At 37.9% G+C, this 20871-nt stretch overlaps 1 protein-coding gene across 1 annotated transcript; it reads right to left on the minus strand.

Moving 5' to 3' along the window:
• Window positions 1-1311: 1311 nt before the first annotated feature.
• On the minus strand, window positions 1312-19518 carry LOC131435892 (type 1 phosphatidylinositol 4,5-bisphosphate 4-phosphatase). Its single transcript, XM_058604160.1, has 5 exons — window positions 18962-19518; window positions 9047-9240; window positions 8663-8872; window positions 8442-8606; window positions 1312-2946 (listed from the first exon to the last, which is right to left on the minus strand). The coding sequence occupies exons 1-5, from the start codon at window positions 19044-19046 to the stop codon at window positions 2830-2832; spliced, it is 771 nt and encodes a 256-aa protein (XP_058460143.1). The 5' UTR covers window positions 19047-19518; the 3' UTR covers window positions 1312-2829.
• Between the last annotated feature and the right edge of the window lie 1353 nt (window positions 19519-20871).

The raw sequence follows: 20871 nt of genomic DNA on the forward strand, positions 1-20871 counted from the left end.
CAAAATACTATCAATATATTTTTCTTCGGAATTTCATCCAGTTTGAACTTCCTGAGTCGTACTCAATGGGTTTTTGATGCAGATTGCCTGCACGTCCAGGATGTAGAACATGTTCGTTGGACGTTCTACCATATCTGACTGGCGTTTTAGAGTGACTATAACAAGATTCAGTGTGTTGAAATGGTAGCGCGTATGCACGGAATGCATAAGAACGCAGTCCTGACTCAGAGCGTATCTGTTTCCAATAAATCATCTTTTCTGTTAGTTTTTCGTTCATTTGGCTTCTCCAATATATGTTTCCGCACAGTCATTGCAAAAATTGCACGGTAATAGTGTTAAACTGCCAGATAATTCTAGGGGATGTGCAGAAGTTAATTTTTTCGGCTTTTTTTCATTAGATTACTTTGAAATTTTTTACCTCGTTTACATTCTCGCGTGTCCTTCTTCCTGTTTGCTGCATTTTTTTCTTTTGCCAATGATTTCAAAACTGGAGCGGCTGATAGTACAGCACATTGTCTATTTTGACGACTCCTACAGGTGCCTGGATTTCTCGGCCCTGCTTGAGGAAATGGACGAGTATCTTGTGGAATTTGACCCTTTGTTTCAACAGAATTCGCAGCCAATTCATAGCGTACAGAACCATTGCACGGCTGGTGCTACGATCCTACTGACACTAGGAATCCTTCCAGGTCGGGCTTCGACCATACGACAACTGGTGGGAAGGAGTCTGAGGAGCCCTGGCGCCTCCCGAAACCAGAAACGAAAAAAAAAGTTTTGAGGTTTTGCGAGTTGATGGTCAAAACTCCATTGTCAATAAAGCACGCAACGGCAGGCCGTACGAAGCAGAACAGAGTCAAAACCACATGAAAAGGATGAAACCGGGATAAAATAAATGACAGTAATAATAATAATACATAAAATAGTAGTTAAGTTTTCTAAGCTACATATGTACGAAATTCGATGCGGACTCGCCTGAGGGCACCATGCTCGCAATAAATTATGTCGTACCTAACCCGAGCCTGTCAGGGTTCATTTTTGGGGTCGGTATAGGGTGCGAATACCCAAAACACAACTAAATTTTTGAACCCGAACCCAACCAGTACACGTTTAAAATGAATAAAATTGTACTCGACCCGAGCATTACATATAACAAAATCACTGTCCATGTACGAGGTACTGTTTTCGGCGGATTCACACTCTAAGAAAATGTTTTTGGAAATAACAAAACTTCGGATTTCGAAGTGTAGTTGGAATAAGTTCGAGGGAGTTCTTTACGTTCCAATTCAGCTTACTCAATCACGTGGCATGTACTACAATTTATCTAACTTTTACTGTATTCTCCTTCTATCTCGAATTGTTTATAATAATTGCAGTAGATTTACTGTTAGATTTATATTAACAATGTTCATTTTGTTCCAGATGTCTCCATTGCCCAGAGGAAATTTTCCCTAATGTATGTTTTGTTCATGTAAACCTTTTAATATCATAGCAAAGCGAAATAGTTTCATACAGCGGTACAGTAGCAAATTTAAACAGTATAAAACCAGCTTTCGAACAAGAATCAATTCTGGGTTAAATCTGCAACAGTTCGTTACCAACAATGAAATCCTTCGACTATCGACTTTTGATTTGTAATAATTGAAATACGAAGTAAACAAAATCATACATTCTGCTGCAAATTTATTCTACAATTGTTTCCATCGTTGAATGGTCAAATGAAACAGTCGTTGGTGGATAACTACTTCACAAAATCTGTTTGAATCAAGAGATTCAAAGGGAAGTTCCTGTAAAAAGTTGTGTACTATTACAATGTTTGATTGAAGCACTACTGTTTCTTTTTTCTGCTGAAATTTTCTTCATTGAGACACAAACTATCTTTCCACCTAACCTGCAGTGCAGCATCAGATTTTATTTCCTTTTTATTTTGTTTGGATTACAATTCAAATGATACAGGTATGTATGCATAGAGTAATGATAGTATTGTTTATTTGTTTATATATAAGGTATATTCGTAATGTATGTATCTTTCCGGACAATGCTAATTTTGCAAGGTGATGATCACTGCTTTGAGCTATTCCTATTATTGAGGGGGGGGAAAACGACAATGGGGTGGCGGATCTCTTTTAGGAAAGGATCGAAAACCGTGTTCATCACCCACTCGCATCTCTATTTTGCTTTGCTCGTCTGCCAACGCACCAAAATTGTGGCGACCAGCGATATTCAATGAACCGCTTTCTACAGCAGTCTCTCTCATATTGTTATATTTTCGTTAATTTTCCAGTTTAATGATTAAATACATACAGATTTGAAACACAGAATAGAAATATTTTTGTTCCGCACTTATCCAAATGATTTATACACTACATAAATTCAAGTGAGTGATTGATACAGTTTGTAAAAATATTAAACTACAAATGATGATAATAATCATAATAATAATAGAATGATAAAGCATAGCATGTTTGCATATATCAGTGGTTTCACTTTAATCTTATTGCTAGTCACCTTTCATAATTTTTCGCACAATCATTTTAATGTGTTTTGTTTTTTTTTTCTACGACACGCTTTGCTCTATTTCTATTCCTGTAAACACCAATCGGTTGAATTCTATCACAATCAGAATACGAAATCCTTGCACCGATGCAATACTTATCTTCCAACAGTGCGACGATATCATTCTCGTTCTGGGAATGTGAGTGATAGAGTGTGGTTGCGTTTACAAAAGCTTTTTCGTTAGATTTTGCCCAGTGGGTAAAGAAACACAAAACTTTGGGAGACACGTGGCTTACGTTACACGCCTTGCGGGGCGGCTGCTGCCGAACCGTCTTCTTAAATCGGCCCTTCTACGTTACTCACTTTCAGTGTGCAGTAGTACAGCGTCTTGGCGAATAGTAGTAGTGCGATCAGAAACAGGCTTATGTAGGCAATGAAGATACCGCTGTGGCTCTGAAACGGGAAGAAAATAGATGTTATTCTAGTTTGATGCACAAACCATTTTATGAACATAACCTACAGGATTTGTAAGAATAGATTCTTTTCAAAGAGGGACAGACGTTTACCAAATACAGCAAGAAACACCACAGGACTTGGCTGCCAGGTAAGGTAAGTTAGACAGTGTCCAATGGTCCACTTATTTCGCCCTCGTTCAGTGAACAGTTTTGTGAAAATATTGGCATGTATCCAGTTGGTTATTGTAGGTAACCATCGATTTGACTGGATAATTTGTTCATTGACCGAAAATCACATAAGAAGGTATAGACTTCTTTAAGCGCGTGCATTTCTGGCTACCTAGAGTTGCATCTCTTCAGGACTTCAGTCATTTTCAAGACTACCTGAATGACTAACAGTATTTTCAAAGACTAATAAGTAGTCATCTGCTTATGGCTATAAACCCAAAGAATGATATTCCGAGCTAATCGATCGTTTTCAAACGAAATTTGAAACATTCGCAAAAAATGGTTACATTACAAGTTTTTATCGACTGTGCAACATGTTGGCGAACATTGTCAGTTTGCGAAATTAGCTTGACTGTTGCTCCTACCGCGCAATCAAATTGCGACACGAGTGGTACGATTTTCCGAAAGTCAGTACAGCTTTTAAGCTTCGCTGACGACGTTGATATTATAACACGTAACATTCAGAAGATGATGGAAACATACATCCGACTGAAAGCTGAAGCTAGGCGTATCGTACTGTCAATAAATGCGTCGAAAACAAAATAAATGAGAGGAAAAGGCTGAGAAGAAGAAACACTAAGACTCTCACTACGAATGTTGATAAACGGTGACGATATCAAGGTGGTTGACGCGTTCGTGTATTTGGACTCACTGCTGACCGTCAATATTAGGATTTTGGGCGACAGTCCAGTGGAAATAGTTCTTATATCTAATCCGGCTGGGACAATAAGAAGAGATGCACTGCGAACAAGGTGGATCGGTCAAGTGGAGGACGATCTACAAAGCATTCGTGCCTTGAGTGTGCGGCGATGAGCAGCCATGGGTTCTGAGGTTGATCATTAAAAGTGTCATTTCGAAAAAATAATATCATTTTAATGAACGTGTATTCAGTAATGACAAGTTTTCTATGCAAATTTGAAATATCATTACTTAGTCATCATTAAAAATGACAAAAATAATTCTCGTGTAAGGGTCGCTACTGTGTGTGAAAATTAACATAACTGATTAGATTTCGCATTTCGAGAGAGAGAGAGAGAGAGAGAGAGAGAGAGAAAATCAACGAGAAACTGTTAAATAACCAACACACAGAGCTTAAAATTGTCACGCATTCCCAATGAAAAAAAACCATTCCAACAACCTAATTTTAAACATTTTACTGTCTCATTCGTAAATGACCGACACCAGAACAAACGAAGAGAGACGAAGCATTTTCGTTTCTCATTGAAAAAATAAGAGAGAATAATTGCCAACGTCACTCTTTCCTTTATGGCAATACGAAACGAAACTAACATCTGCAGGGAGCATCAGCAGAATTTCAGTTCTCATTCTTTCATCGATGTAATGAAAATCTGTAACGGTTGGCTATAAATAATGACTAAAATATGACAATTACCAGAGCCTCTTTGGAAACCAAAACTGCTACAGATTCGAGCACCAACAGGTAAAAGTCATTGTGAAACCTTGAATACCGACACTGCATACTATGGCATTTTCACTGAAAACCGCAAATGACTGAAAGGGCAAATGAAAGATAGAACACAACTTTTGAAACTACTGTTCCGCTTATGTCATTGACTGGACATGGATTTCGTTCTCAAAGTTTGCAAGCGTAGCTGAGAGTGACATTAATTTCTCGTCATTTTCGTCTATTTTGAGTCAATGAAAATTACTTTTATTAGCTCTGCCAACACATACTGGAAAACGGTTAATTATATCCGTACTTGGCTTTAGCATAAGAAATTCGTAAAAAAGGTTGAGAACGAAGACTGAGACGACTAATTGTAGGAGAGCATGACGGTCAGTATGTGATTGTATCAAATCTGAGATGAAAACCCCCAAAACATGATTTTTGAATGCTTCAACCGCTTCTTCAGGAGTGTTGAATCGCTCTGCAAGCAGTTTATTCTTCACGGAAGGGAACAAATAGAAGTCGTTAGGTGTTAAATCAGGACTATACGGTGGGTGGCCCATCAATTCGACATTAAGGGTGCTCATTATTCGGTTGTTTGACCCGATGTGTGAGAGCTTGAATTCTCGTGATGAAGTATGATTTTGCGTCTTGCGTTTGCTTTTCTTATTTCACGAAAAATTTCTGGCAAACAAATGGTGATATACCAATCAGAATTGACGGTCTTACGATCGTCTGAAGCAACGGTAGCGATATGAAAAAACAAGCTACCATTTTCTTGGAATTGCTTCGATCGCGAACAACTTTTGTTGGATTTGGTTCTTCTTCCCGCATAGCGTTTTGGCTACCTGGGCAGCCACGGCCACCAGACGGCTACCAAAATTGATTTAGTGACGGTTGTCAAATCTAATTTGACAAAACAAAGTCGCCTGTATCTAAGTTAACCGAGCGTTTTCATCTTCTCACCTTCGCTGAAAAGGTCAAAGATTTCAATGTGGAAAAATCCTGGTGGATACGGTTATATCGTTATATCGGTCACCAGAATGTCTGCCAGCCATATTTTCCAGGTGGCAGCGTTTAGTCAGCCATCTGGCAGCCATGCATATGCGGGTTGGAACACCCATACGGTTGACTGCTGTTTAGTTTCGGGCTCATATGAGAAAATCCATGTTTCTTCACCTGTGTAGATGTCTTACAACAAATTTGAAGCAGAAGATGGATTTTTTGCAGCATTTCGAGTCGTTTTTTGAGTAATTGTCAAATTATGTGGGATCCAACATGAACAAATCAGTTCGTGTTCGCATCTCATCCGGCACAGCCGAAATTGCTTACGGTCGAGACGACAATACAGTGTAATGAACAATAGAGTTTACGAAATGGGCCAATGCGATTTACAGAAGCCTGAAACTTGGCCCACAAGACCAAATTCAATTTGTATTGATTTCAAGCGCTGCAAAGTTAGACCAGGAGCAACCGAAATTGAAATCTTACTTAAAGAACGAATACATCTAGACGTTAATCATGTAAATGAGATTCAATTCAACGAGGCGTCTAACTGTGTGTACATTATGTTTAAACGTGAAAGAGATGCAATTGCATTCGCTTCGGTTAACAACAAGGTGCACAGTGACAATCACATGACAATGTGAAATACAAAATCCCTCTGTATGTGGTGGACGATGCCATAGAAGTACGTGTACATGACCTTACCCCGCAGATCGATGATCATTTCGTTCGAGAAAATATGTTACAGTACGAAGAAGTTCCCCGGTTCGGAATGGCGTTGGAGTGTTACGTATGCGACTGCATAAAGCAATTCCATCTTATGTAATTTGTGGTCAGGGCGGAAGGCATCCTTGTAAATCGCTAGTTACCTATGAGTATCAGTTGATTACATGTCAGTTTCGTGAACAATCAGCTCGGACAAGGTCAACCGCTCAACAAATGTAACTAGTGAATTGGAGTACTCCTGTTTCAAAAACATTTTCACCTATGAACTGAAATCAATGTACAAAGCGCATCTACAACAATCTGCAATGAGTCCAAGACAGCAATCAACAACGTTTCGTTCGAAACGTCAGTTTAGACGTTACTCTTCTTGTGTAATTAAAATGTGTCTTGCAAATAGCATTAATTTTCGTCTGCTCAGCGGATTATGTTGATCCGGGGGTTTGCGTCAGCAGTTCAACAAAATCTGCTAACGCACTGATAAGTCGAAAACGTAACGTAAACATGTAAAGGAAAACAAGAAAACGGAAACCACCCACAACTCCGACGATGAAGCAATGGATGATATGAGCCACGGACAAAGTGACCTTCAATCCCCACTAGATGGAAATTGATGCTCCTCTCCCCCTAGATGAAGCGTGTCAACGAGATCCAATAAAAAATGATTTTGTCTAACAATAATATAGCTCAATCGGTCACGTAAAGCTTATCGGTCTGAAAAAAACGTGAACCAATTTTTATCACGAATAAATGTTTATGCAAAATAACATAAGCTTTTTACGTCACATGACGATCTTCCATTATTAGATTTTTTAACAGCATCAATATTTTCTTGCTAAACAACTGGATTTTGGATGACTTTCTTTAAATTCATCGGCAAGCAACGATTGAATTCGTTATAGCAGTTTTTTATAGTGCTACACTGCCAAAAGTCGAGCTAAGTTGATTGAAGCACTCTTGTCTTGATAATTATTGATAATCCACGACGAAAATCGTAACAAATCATTGCACGAAAATGTTTCAAAATAATTTTATTGCTGAGGTAAAATTTTCAACTCATTGTAAACAAAACAAAGAGCACTTAAATCACAGAATATTCTGAAGATGGTAGTGTTAAAAATGTCAAACTTTATGATAGCAACGTCAAATCCACCGGGCAACAGTTAGTATTTATTGCCAAGTCTAAATACATAAGTAACAACCTACGTACCATCCTGTTGGAGCAACACCGAATATATCGAATTGAGCTTACGAAAATCATGCATCTCTTGTTCTTCATTAGATATTATTTTAATTCATCCGCAAACGATAGTTTGAAACATTTTACTAAAAAGTTCAGATCATTGAGATAGTGTAAAAGTATAAACAGTCCTAAATGACTTCCTCGAGGTACTAAAGAGCTCAATACAAACGGTACTGGTGTGCATACTGCATAGGACTACATATAGGGTAACGGGACCCTTATTCATCTCAGCTCTAGTAATCATCTCATATACGCAAACTATTATTTAGTCAGTTGAGATCTACTGTCTTTGTTCGATGGATTGACTTTAAGGGTAAGATGAAAATAGGTGCATGCTATAACAGCAATATTGCAAAATTTTTACCTATTTTTTTTTAGCAGAATTCGTTGATTGAAAATCAAAATTATCGGCAAAATGATATGACAACTCTACTAATGAGATGACTATTGTTACAAATGCACTACATAAAACCAAGCCCCTTCCCTTCATCGGACACAAACTTATACTTTTTGGAAACTACGTCTACGTCGCTTGTTTATGGCTCTGAAGAGCCTTTGAATTTGATTACTTAGAAATTATCCTTATTTATTTCAACTATATCCAAAACGATTCAAACGATGAAGGTATGATTCGATCGTTTTAAGAAATGTTTTGCATTATTCTATAGACCGGAATTTATTCGAAAATGTTCGTTGATGACAGACAAGTATGCTGATGCTTTGCAAGTTAGGTAGTATCATAAGTGAGTCGGATATATCGTGAATTCTAAAGATTTTTCTGGAATCCGTGCAACATTTTTAATCGTAGAAGTTTTTACTGACTTAATTTGTATTTATAACTTTTTCATGAGATCGAGAGGTAGCTTCGAGTTTATGAAATACTTACCCTTGCATATGGCATAGTTCCATAAGTAACGCCAATACCGATCGCTAGGAAAATCAATCCCCCCAGGAAGAGTAGGTTGCGCCGCTTACGACAGAAATCCGCACCAACAGAGGAAACTTTACGGCAATGAGGGCATCTGGCCAAGTTGTTTTTCAGCGTATCAAACTACAAAGAAATCGATTATCAAAAGACCGACTACGAGTGATGATCAGTCAGCTTACCAAGAACGTATCGTGACAATGACCGCAGGTGACACGGCACATTCCCGGCATCGTCAGCAACGGTGGGGTAACCGGACTCGGCGCCAGATTGATGATCCGCTTGCAGTTTGGCCGTGGGCAGGCCACCCGCTGGGAAGAACTCTTGCAAATAAGCAGACAGTTGCACGGGCAGCGGACATACTTTTTGCCCGGGGGTGCATTGCGGATTGGCTGCAAATCGAAATCAATGTTCAGTTATTTCAATTTCATCCCATGCACGATTATGAACTCTTTCTCGTATGGTTTTGTTTGAACAACTGACGTAACAACTGATATCTTGCAGAACGAACCAACCCAGTCAAACAAGCAAAGCCGTCACGTTATCAAAATGCAACTAATTCTTACCGTAGCTTCATTGCACTGCGAACACTTGACAACGTGTTGTTCCTTCTTCCATGAAATGTCTATCAGCGCCTGGCAGACACGACAGGTCACAATTACGCTGTTCTGCTGTTCCTGCTGGTACGACGGTGGCACCTCATCCGGTCCGATTGGCGATGCTGTAACGACCTCCCGTGATGCTTTGACCTCTCGCGATGCTGGAAGAAAGAATTGGAAGGGTTTATTTTGCGATCGTTAATTGAATGTACAATTTGATAAGAATAATTTTCAGGTCCAGTCAACATTTCGCACTCAGTTTTTTATATCGCACACTAATACAGTGGTGGGTAGCAATGCATTGCCTCGATGTGATGAAGCTTTTCCCATATATTTTTTTTTCATAATCAGTTTGATTCGCATTGTTTCAAGATTAACATTCAACCATCATCCTAGACATTATAATACTTAAAACTTGTGTAAAAAACAATGCTACTTAAGTTCAATTCTGTAACAGAAGTTAATTCTATTTAATATTTCTAATGCACAGAGCAGTGCGGTAAAATTTCATTTTCAATCGAATAATATAAGATGAAAATGAAATTTATGGTTACTGACTATCAGCATATACCTTCTCATTCATTTCACTGTTGCTGCCATACTCAAGTGAAGCTCCAAGAATTCATCGTCAATTGAACAATCGTACCTAGTCATTTGAAGTTTTGCTTGCTCAGTTTCAAGTGCCAAGTAGTCTAACTGCTTCATTGTCTTCGCTATTGGTAGTGAGCAAGTTCGAATGAATAGGCATGAACATCAACTCAAAATCAGAAATTATCTCTGGCCAGAATTATACACATTTGAGTTTTGAATTATCACCAGCATGTTTAAATCTATAATTTTCAACTGTTTAAAATGTAATGAGATATGCTCCAAAGTATTAGAAATGGAAACTGAAGGAGGAAGCAATTAATTTCTATTTATTCTGTAATTGATATTCCAGCTTTCTTGACTGGTTTACCTTTTCATCTTGAACCAATTCGAATGTTTACATAACCCTCATTTGAAGGTGAGTTGTTACAAACATCAACTAACTAGACCTATAAATTAGAATAGCTATACTTCCTGAACCAGAAGTCGAATTCGAATAAAATTAAATTTAGTAGGCTACCTCTAAGGTCATAGATCATTTCAATTTGATCACAAGTTATGAAAATCGTTCAACCATCTCATAAAAATCGAAATAAGTTAAATTTTGGATTTTTTATCACTATTTACGGTACCTCCAAATCCAGGTATCGTATCTACAAAACGGAACAGTTTTGAGCACAGTCTTCAACGATTTTTGCGAGTTTTATGTATCGTCACTTAAATGACGGTTTGAAATTTTGAGCTCATCACCTTATGTATTATACGGCGATGAGTTCAAAATTATGTCTGTTAATAATGAGGAGTTTTTAAAATGCAAATACATGTTGAATGTAAGTAATAAGTTCAATATATAATATTCAGAGTAGTTGCCTTGGAATGTAATGTATTTTAGGTCATCTTTCCACCAACCATGGATACTACGTCAAAAGAAACTGTTCATTTTTGCCTTTCTCATATAGAAAGCCTATTACAATCATTGTAAAAACCGACTTTTGAACCGAGGCCCGGAAGGCCGAATGTCATATACCATTCGAGTCAACTCTACGAACTGAGTAAATGTCTTTGCGTGTGTATGTGACAAATAATGTCACTCGATTTTCTCAGAGATGGCCAATTTTTACAAACTCAGATTCCAATCAAAGGTCTTATGGTCCCATAGCTCGCTATTGAATTTTATCCCGATCCGACTGCCGGTTCCGGTGATATGCGCAAAAAAAATTGTTCTCAGAGATACCATCAGCGATTTTCACAAGCTTAGATTCAAACGAGAGGTCTTATGGTACCATAGCTCGCTATTGAATTTTGTCTTTATCCGACTTCCGGTTCCGATTTTCACAAACTAAGATGCAAATGAAAGGTCTTGAAATTCTTTAAAAGTCCCCGAAAAGTTGATCCAGATCCGGTATTACAGCGCGATAAGTGAAAAAAATTTTGAGTATTTTTTCACAAACGATGGCGAAACGAGGTGCAAATTTTTATAAAACTTACTGGTAACTTTATCTGGTTTTCAGACCTTGTTAGTTAGTGGATATACAAATTTACTTTGGGAATACTAGTCTCCGGTCTTTACTTCCGAAAGTACTGGTAATGGTGAAGAAAAGCTAAAAAAATGGAACTCACTTCGATTTCTCAGCAACGGACAAACCGATTTTTACAAATCATGATTTAAATTAAAGCTCTCATTGTATTGAAAGATACTGTGCAATTTCATACAGATTCGATTTCCAGTTGCGAAATTATAGGGCGATCAATGTCAAAATTTTTCATACAAAATTATGTAAATCCGATACGCATGTGCATGGCATGTGCTGGTACGGAAGAAGAAAACACCACCGTCTAGCATACCAAAGCCTAGCGTGCTTTGTTCAATTTTGTATAGTGTGCAGGGTTGCCACATTCAAATCTAACTGACATAACTGTTTACAAAATGAAAATGTGATGGTAATTTACACCAACGAAAGTTTTTGATTTTATTCAAGTTTGAAAAAAAATCTTGACAGAATCTTCTAGTAATATTTTTGAAAATATAAGTAATGTGAGAAAGGCATCATTACACCACTAGATGGATTAAAAAGGTTTTTTTTAAAGAATCCAATCGTCAAAACCATTTTTTCAATCTTCATAACCAGTGAAGTACTAATCAGCAAATGCGTGAGACATCGATGAACTGTTGGTCAGAAGGGGCCAAGTATGGGGAGTATGATGGCTGAAGCAAAAGTTTCTATGGGACCGTTCAGAAACCCCGTAGAACAAAATTTGGAGCTTGCTTAGTATCCTGCAAAAAGGCGGGTGGGTAATGTCAGAGACATAACTGGATGTCGTGAATACGAAAACAAGTGACATGTTCCTTAACACTTCCGAATATCAATTGTATGAATTATGCACGCATTCCCCTTTTTCGCATTTTTCGCAAAAACAAAGAAAGCTTCACTTGATCTCGATTACTGTGAATTTCACACAGCGAAAAGTGCACAGATCTAAGCAAACTGTTCTTGATTTGCAGTAAACTGAGGATATTTCCCTACGATTTGCGAACAACAAATCCTAATAGTTCTTTAGAAAACTTTTAGAGCCATTAGAACGGCTGATATTGTGCAATGCTCTCCACCGTTGTTTTTTCCCAATGCTAATGACTGGCAGCTGTGACGTAATCGCTCTTGTCGAAAGCGAAACTAGCTGTGCAGACGACACAAAACACATCTGCTCGCAGGGGCGATAGAATCCAAACTGATTGAATTTTTGTTAAGAGATTTCCTTCTATGTGATTTCGTTTGTAGCTTTCTCACTAATGGGTGGTCCTAACGGCTATAAAAATAGCCGCATACAGAATTTTATTGTCGATTATTTCATTTCGGATTTGCATAATTTATTGAAAGAAACTATTAATATGCTTCCTTAGAACGCGTTCTGATTGGCTGGTGTTGACATGGATCAAATTAGACAGGTTTTTCAATAGTGTACTATTGAAATACTTCAATGCTTTTGCTATACACGTTTAAATTGAAAAATTTCGATTCTATTGGTAGTTAGATTATATAAATCCTTTCACAGATCACTAAGCTATGAGCTTTAAAAATACGAGAAAGGCAAACGCGCCTTATGAATTATCCTCTTTGATACTCGTTTATACCAAACATTTCAGAAAAGTTTAATTTTGAATTATTTGAGACTATGTCACAAAACTGAAAATTTTATCATAAAATTGTGATCATATTTCCATGTCGGCATGTCGCAAGAATTATGTTGATTCATTAGATACAACAATAGATATTCACGATCAAAAACTTATCACTCTCTCAGAGGGTAAATTTTGAAAAGGCACCCCATAGTAAAGTAAGTCGTATTCACGACAAAAATGGGTTGTATAGAGGTACAGTAAAGTAAATTCCGCATAATTCTTCAAGAGTATTATTATGGTTTTAAGAAGAACCGAATAGAAGTCTGGAATAGAGAACTGGACCCTGAGTTCAAGACCTAAATTTAGATCCAATAACAGACTCAGAATCCAGTTTCAGTCGCTGCTGGTTCTCGCCTTGATGGCCAGCAAGCGAATGAGAGATGCGACCTGAGCGTTTGAGGTTTTAACCACGCAGAAGGTGCATTCACCGTCGCTGCTGGTTAACTCCCGCTGCTGCTGCTGGTTAAGGTCCTCTCGCCTCGATGGCCAGCAAGCGAATGAGAGATGCGACCTGAGCGTTTGAGGTTTTAACCACGCAGAAGGTGCATTCTCCGTCGCTGCTGGTTGATGATTCCACTCCCACGACGTCTGCTTCCATCGAACGCACGAAAAGAAATGATCGATTTTCGACCACGGTTCCCCTTTTATAACATTCAGTTGAAGATATGTACCTGACTACCTCAAAAACGTCGTCCTTGCGCGAAAAACCCAAGCGAAAGTAAAGTTTTCCGCGTTGTTTTCAAATTTTAAGAAAACTTAATTTTTGAGTTGTTTGTGGTTATCTCACACTGTTCAAAATATTATCCTGAATTCCTGATCATAGTTTTGATGAAATGGTGAAAGAATTATGTTGCTACCATTAATACAAGTCGAGATATTCACGATTAAGTTCTGCCTATTCTTCCATATGGCTAATTTTGAAAAGGCGCCCCATAGTAAAGTAAGTCCACCATTACCACACTCTCGAGCAAGGTTATTTTTGTCATGGTCGTATTCGTACTTGACTTTGAGACGCCTTTTCAATTAGCAATATGAAAGCAACAGCAACATAATTCTTTCACTATTTCATCAAAAATATGATCAGGAATTTAGGATAATATTTTAAACAGTGTGAGATAACCACAAACAACTCAAAAATTAAGTTTCCCTAAACTTTGAAAACAACGCGGAAAACTCTTTACTTTCGCTTGGGATTTTTCGCACAAGGACGACGATTTTGAGGTAGTCATTCAACTGAATGTTATAAAAGGGGAACCGCAGTCGAAAGTTGATCATTTCTTCTTGTGCGATGGATGGAAGCAGACGTCGGGGAGAGCAGACGCCTTCAAGCAGCGGCATCGGAGAGCGCACCTTCTGCGTGGTTAGAAACCTCAAACGCTCAGGTCGTAGTTCTCATTTGCCTTCCGGTCGTTAAGGCGAGAAGAGGCAATAAACCAGTTTGGCATCATTTGGCACTGCGAGCGGATATGTTGCGGTTTGTTCGCAAAGCTAGTTTCAATTCAAACAAGAGCGATTGCGTCAGACAGCAGAGCTGCTGGTCGTTTGCATTGGAGAGAAAGAAAACGAAAAACGAAAAGTATACAACATTATATAAAACAGACTCTAAATGTTATCTACAGAACTATTAAGATTACTTCTTTGCAAATCGAAGGTAAAAATCATCAGTTTAATGAAAACCCAAAATAATTTGATTTACTCCGTGCACTTTTCGCTGTGCGAAAATCGTTCGAGAAAAATGTTCCGAACTGTGCTAAATATCGTAAAGAATTCCACAATTTGGACCTACTAAAAGGCAGAAATGAATCTTGAAAGTTTCTTCAAATGAAATATGCAAATCCGAAATGAGATATTCGACGTCAAAATTCTATAAGTGCCTATATGTGTGGCCGTTGGAACCGCCCATTCGTGAAAAAGCTACAAACGAAATCACGTAAAAAGAAATCTCTTAAGAAAAATTGATTCAGTTTGGCATCATTTGGCACTGCGAGCGAATGTGTTGCGGTTTGTACGCAAAGCTAGTTTCAATTCAAACAAGAGCGATTGCTCGTCATACAGCAGAGCTGCTAAGCTGATCAAACACTATTCTGGTTTGGTTGACTGATTTTCGTAATTTTCATTTTAAAAATAAGAAAACTATGAGACTACATTAATGAAAAAATACTGTACAAGCTCAGCAATGGCTTCAAAAGTGTTAACTGGACTCCGCTCCATCGTCTATTGCGAGATTAATCGTTCGTTGTTCGAGAATTATTAATTGAATCATTACACTCAGGTAAAGCAATGCGCGTCTCCCAAGCAGCTTTGAATAATTAGTTCTCTCGTTAAAAAAATATTTTTTCAAAGTCTTAATTGCCAAATTTTGTTAGTGCCCAGGCAGTACCAGGTGTCACCTCACATCCGTATGTATTAGGTGTCCAATTTTGCTTCAGCCGTTTCTTTCCAAAATTAAAAGCCTTATTGCGAAAAAGTGCTTACAGTTGTATTATTCAAAGTATTGTCAGTTGCTGGCGACAACTTTCTCCCATCTTTCCGGCAATTTTTGGATCCCGGTTTGAAAAAAGGAGTCCTCTTTTGACGCTATCCATGAAGCAATCCATTTTTCCAACTCTTCGAAAGATTAAAAATATTAATCTGCCGTGTGCCATCGAACGGAATAGGTGGAAGTCAGAAGGGGAGACATCTGGGGAATACGGCGGGTGGGGCAAGACTTCCCATTTCAGCTTTTCCAGGTGCTTTTTGACCACTTTTGCGACGTGAGGTCGAACATTGTCGTGTTGGAGGATGACTTTGTCATGTCGCTCTTGATATTGTGATGGTTTCACCCGGTTTTAAGAGCTCGTAGTAAATCACACCGAGCTGATCCCACCAAAAACAAATCATAACCTTGGCGCCATGAATATTCGGTTTTACCTTCGACGAAGTAGCATGCCCGGGCTTTCCCCATGATTTTCTGCGTTTAGGATTATCGTATCGTACCCACTTTTCATCACCGGTTACGATTCGATGTAAAAACCCCTTACGATTTTGTCTTTGAAGCAGTTGCTCACATGCAAATAGACGGCGCTCGATGTCCCTCGGTTTCAACTCGTACGGCACTTAGTTTCCTTCTTTCTGAATCATGCCCAGGGCCTTGAGACGTTTTGAAATGGCTTGCTGACTCACTCCCAACTATTCGGCAAGCTCTTCTTGGGTTTGGAACGAATCTTCATCAAGCAATGCTTCTAGTTGTTCATCTTTGAAGGGTTTTTTCTCTTCCACCAATATGTTTGTTTTCGACATCGAAATCACCATTTATAAAACGTTGAAACCACTCCCGACACGTTCTTTTACTCAGAGCAGCATCACCGTAAGTTTCTGAGAGCATTCGATGCGCTTCAGCTGCATTTCTTTCGAATTGTAACAGAAAAGTAAAACTTCCCGCAAATGGCGAGAATTGGACACATAAACAGACATTTTCGAGCATGAATAATACAAAAACAAGAACAACTGTTTCTGAAACGGCGATGGCAATTCGTTAGGCACTGTACACACTCACTTTGAAGGCATTATAATCTATGTATTTTGACCAGCCTCAGTCGGTACAGCCACCTATCGGAAAACGGCGGATGCAAAGTTGTACACCTGATATATTCAATGATGTATTCTGAAAATTTTAACTAAAAAATTCTTCTACTTAGACTGTGAAACATTCCGCGAATGACGAACTTTTGGTAAAAATTTGACGTAACTAGGACGTAACTTAAACGACGGCCGTATCAAAAATTGAATGGAAAGTTATTTGGATTTATTTTGCACTAGAAATAAAATTATAAGTTGTATAATAATTGGTATTAAACAACAATAGAAAAGCTTTGTTTTGTGTGATAATACATTAAAACTTTTTACTGGGATATTTTCTATGACTTAAAATTTTAAAAAGAAATTACACAGAAGTAATTTTGTCGTGAATACGATTTACTCTACTATGGGGCGCCTTTTCAAAATTTACCCTCTGAGAGAGTGATAAGTTTTTGATCGTGAATATCTCTTGTTGTATCTAACGAATCAACATAATTTTTGCTACATGTCATCGGAAATATGATCACAATTTAAGATAAAATTTTTAGTTGTGTGACATAATCTCAAATAATTCAAAATTAAACTTTTCTGAAATGTTTGGTATAAACGAGTATCAAAGAGGATAATTCATAAGGCGCGTTTGCCTTTCTCGTATTTTTAAAGCTCATAGCTCAGTGATCTGTAGAAGGATTTATATAATCTAACTACCAATAAAATCGAAATTTATCAACTTAAGCGTGTATAGAAAAAGCATTGAAGTATTTCAATAGTACACTATTGAAAAACCTGTCTAATTTGATCCACGTCAACACCAGCCAATCAGAACGCGTTCTGAGGAAAAGAACAAAATATCTGCTGCTGTGCAACAAATCGTTCGAGGAAAATGTTCCGAACAGTGTTTAATATCGTAGTGAGTTCCACAATTTGGTCTTTCTGAAAGGCAGGAATGAATCCCGTACAGCATCCGGATAGTTTCTTCCAATGAAATGCAAATCCGAAATGAAATAATCGAAATTAAAATTCTATATGCTGCTATTTTTTTAGCCGTTAGGACCGCCCAGTAATCTAGATCAATTGAAGCCTTCTTTGTTTTTGCGAAAAATGTGGAAAAGGGGAATGCTTGCATAATTCATACAATTGATCAACTAATTGATATTCGGAAGTGTTAAGGAACATGTCAGTTGTTTTCGTATTCACGACATCCAGTTATGTCTCTGACATTACCCACCCGCCTTTTTACCAGAGATAAGAAACATGCACGTTTCGTAAGATTTTTTTTTCGGTGTCAGAAAATAATCAGAAATAATCATGCTTTCGAGCAGGGTTATTTATAACAACGGATTGAATACGTGAAATTCGACTTCAGTTTTAACCAAAAGTTGAAATAATTCGTTAAATAGTTACTAGCCATTTTTCTTTAAATAATTGTCGAGAGAAGCGTCTATGGTGGTAATCCATCAAAATATTAAATATTAAGCGATGGAAAAATCTCATACGAGGGGTTCTGAATCATAGCTACTAGAGTAAGGCATTAACATTATCAAGATTATGACAGCTGACTTTGGTAATAGTCAACTGATTAGTATTAGTCGAATGATTAGTACCAGTTGACTTCGATTTGTCTGCACTAGACCTGATCACTCCAAACACATTCTGAGCAATTCTCTCGAATCAACCACACTGACTGGATTTGTTATCAATTTCCAGTAAGCGGCAAATATGCTTAGCCGAATATGTCCTCCATTACAGTGCCAACTCTAAACAGGGTCAGATTCCTAGTAGGACATGCACAGTAGAAACTTCTTATGTAAACATCTAACTGTGGGTATTTGTGTGAGAGTTAAGACGACCAAGAAGCAAAACAAAGCAGTCAATGAGAACTTTTCGTACACACCGTAACGTAAGAACACCGCAATCGACAGCATAATCGCCGTAGCTGTTATAAAACTCATACGGCTTGCGGTTGTACAATGAGAGTAATGAAAACAAGTCTTCTCAGTAGGCGCTTGGTGTTTCGCTGCACGTCATGCAGAATGACCTAGAATTTTCAGATGCATTAATCTTAGAAAGTAAAATGAACAAAGCACAGGAAGAAATAACTCAAAATAACGCAATTAACAGTAATCTGTTTTTCACATTACGCTGTTTTGCTAACATTACATACATTAAACCACTGCACATAGTAAAATGTGTGAATCAATGTATGAACATATAGGTAGGTAGAATTGCCATTTTTCTGCGACGAATCGCTTCGCAAAACCAAAGCAGGATGAACGAAACGGCGGGGTAACGAAGGTGGTGTCAGGTGCGGAAAGCTGTAACGAAATCGAATAAGCCAATGTCTGACTCACACATAACACTTCTATTGAGTGAAACACTGATTGCAGGCTAAAACGCCGCTCTAATACGATCGCCCTGTTCGCTTTGCTCTTCGGTCGAACGGGAGGAACTTGATAGGGAAGCCCCAAAACGGCCTCCTTCGCAATAATGACATTTCTCAATAAGTTCGGTTGGTGCAAAGATTACGACAGACATCCATTTCGAAGCAAAATACTTACGTTGTTCCGACAGGGATTCAGGATTCCGATTGGGATTCGATTCTGACTGCTTCAGTAGCGGCTGTGTTTCCGACTCTCCTTCCATTACGTGCTGTAAATCGCTAGATGAATGACCAGAAGACTTCGGAATTGACTACTTTCCTCCAGTGGTCAGAGCCAAGTATTATATTTTCGATTGTCACTGATAGGAGGAGCCTTCCCAATGAGTAAATTTTCACTGTCGATTGCACGGCGAATTAGAGGATAGGAAAATTTTCTAGATATTGCATATTCTAGAAATTGTTTCCACAATCTATGGCTCGCAAAACACTTCCTACTAGCAACTTTGTCCACAATTAACAGAAAAATATCATAAATTTTATTCCAACAATGAAGAATTACTACATCTCCACACTAATAAATTATCTTTTCACTTCTGTTCTAACTCGCTTTGTCTCTTCCTTCGGTCGGTGTCGCTTGTTGGCGTATAGAAAGAGAGCACACAGACGCGATCGAACGAGTCAACGAAAATGCCATACAATAATCTGTAATCAACTCCAATTGGGCTACGACTGCAGAACAGAAGGAATAAAGAAATGTCATCGCAGTGACAACCAACGAAGACGAAAACTTCAACACTTGTATGCAACGTTCATTCGACGGGTATACGTTTTGTCGGTCTAACTCGCCGAACATTTGCCGAACTGTCCGACAGAGAAGCAAAGCACAGAAACAAAACACCAAAACAAATCTCTAGCTCTTTATTAACGCTACAATCAAAAAATTAATCACATTATAGTTACATGAAAAAGTTATGGAAATATTTTCCACCGTACTTTTCAAGTGTTTTTTTCTCATGAATTGGCAACTATTTAATGTTTAATTTCGTAAGAATTATGTGTTTAATAAAAAAACATGTGTTCGTACCACTTTTATCTCCTAGATAGACAATTGTTATTTTAAATATTGATAGTAGCCACATGTAATTGAAATATGTTTCTCTTAATATTTCGGAAACATTTGTCTCAGACCTTGTCAACTTAAAGTTAGTGCTGCTATTTTCGCGCGCACGAATTTCACTCACCTACTTGTAATTACGAGATTCGATGCGGACTCGCCTAAGGGTGCTCGCAAAAAAGTATGTCGCTTATGATTTGTTTGTAAAATGTGAGAGCTGGATATCTTGGCATTATAATGTCTTTGTCTCAAGTCATGTCATCTTCTACGATATTTTATAGAAATCGGCGTGAAAGCTTGTTTCACGCCATTTATGGGCTTAAGAAGAAATTTTCTGACCTCTTTTATGTAACGTAAGATTCTAAAACAGAAAAATTAAAGTTCTAAGACAGAAAAAAAGTAAAATAAAACATCAACACGCATAATCCTGTATCGGATCCATATGTAGATCGCTTTCACACAAAAAATAACCAATGTATGCCCAAATAAACTAATCTTGATGCTCACACTAGCATGACCTTTTAAAGTTTTTACAATTTCGACCAGTGCATAGGAGTTCTTTCTTTTTTCGAATTTTCGCTCTAAATGGTAGATTAAAATTTTAAACACATCTTACCCTGTTGCTTCGTAACCGGAAGTGAGATCCGAACAAAAGTCCAAAGCAGTCTATTTCAATAGACGTTAATTCTTTTATTTGAGTCTAAGTTTTACAAAAACGACCCAGCTGTTTCTAAAAATAAGAAGAGTTCCGTTTTTTAGTTTTCGACCACTATTTTCGATACTTCCGAAACCTATTTGTGCTGCTATTTAAATGTATTTGGCTTGAAATTTTTATACTTATTAGCCAATAATTACGGAACCGGAAGTCATATTCTGAGGAAATTCGGTAAGGCTATATGGGTTTATACGACCTTTCATTTGAATCTAAGTTTGTGAAAATTTGATGAGAGGTCTCTGAGAAAATCGAATGCACT

Source organism: Malaya genurostris, chromosome 3 (genome assembly GCF_030247185.1).
Source record: "Malaya genurostris strain Urasoe2022 chromosome 3, Malgen_1.1, whole genome shotgun sequence".
In the NCBI taxonomy this organism is placed as follows: Eukaryota; Metazoa; Arthropoda; class Insecta; order Diptera; family Culicidae; genus Malaya; species Malaya genurostris.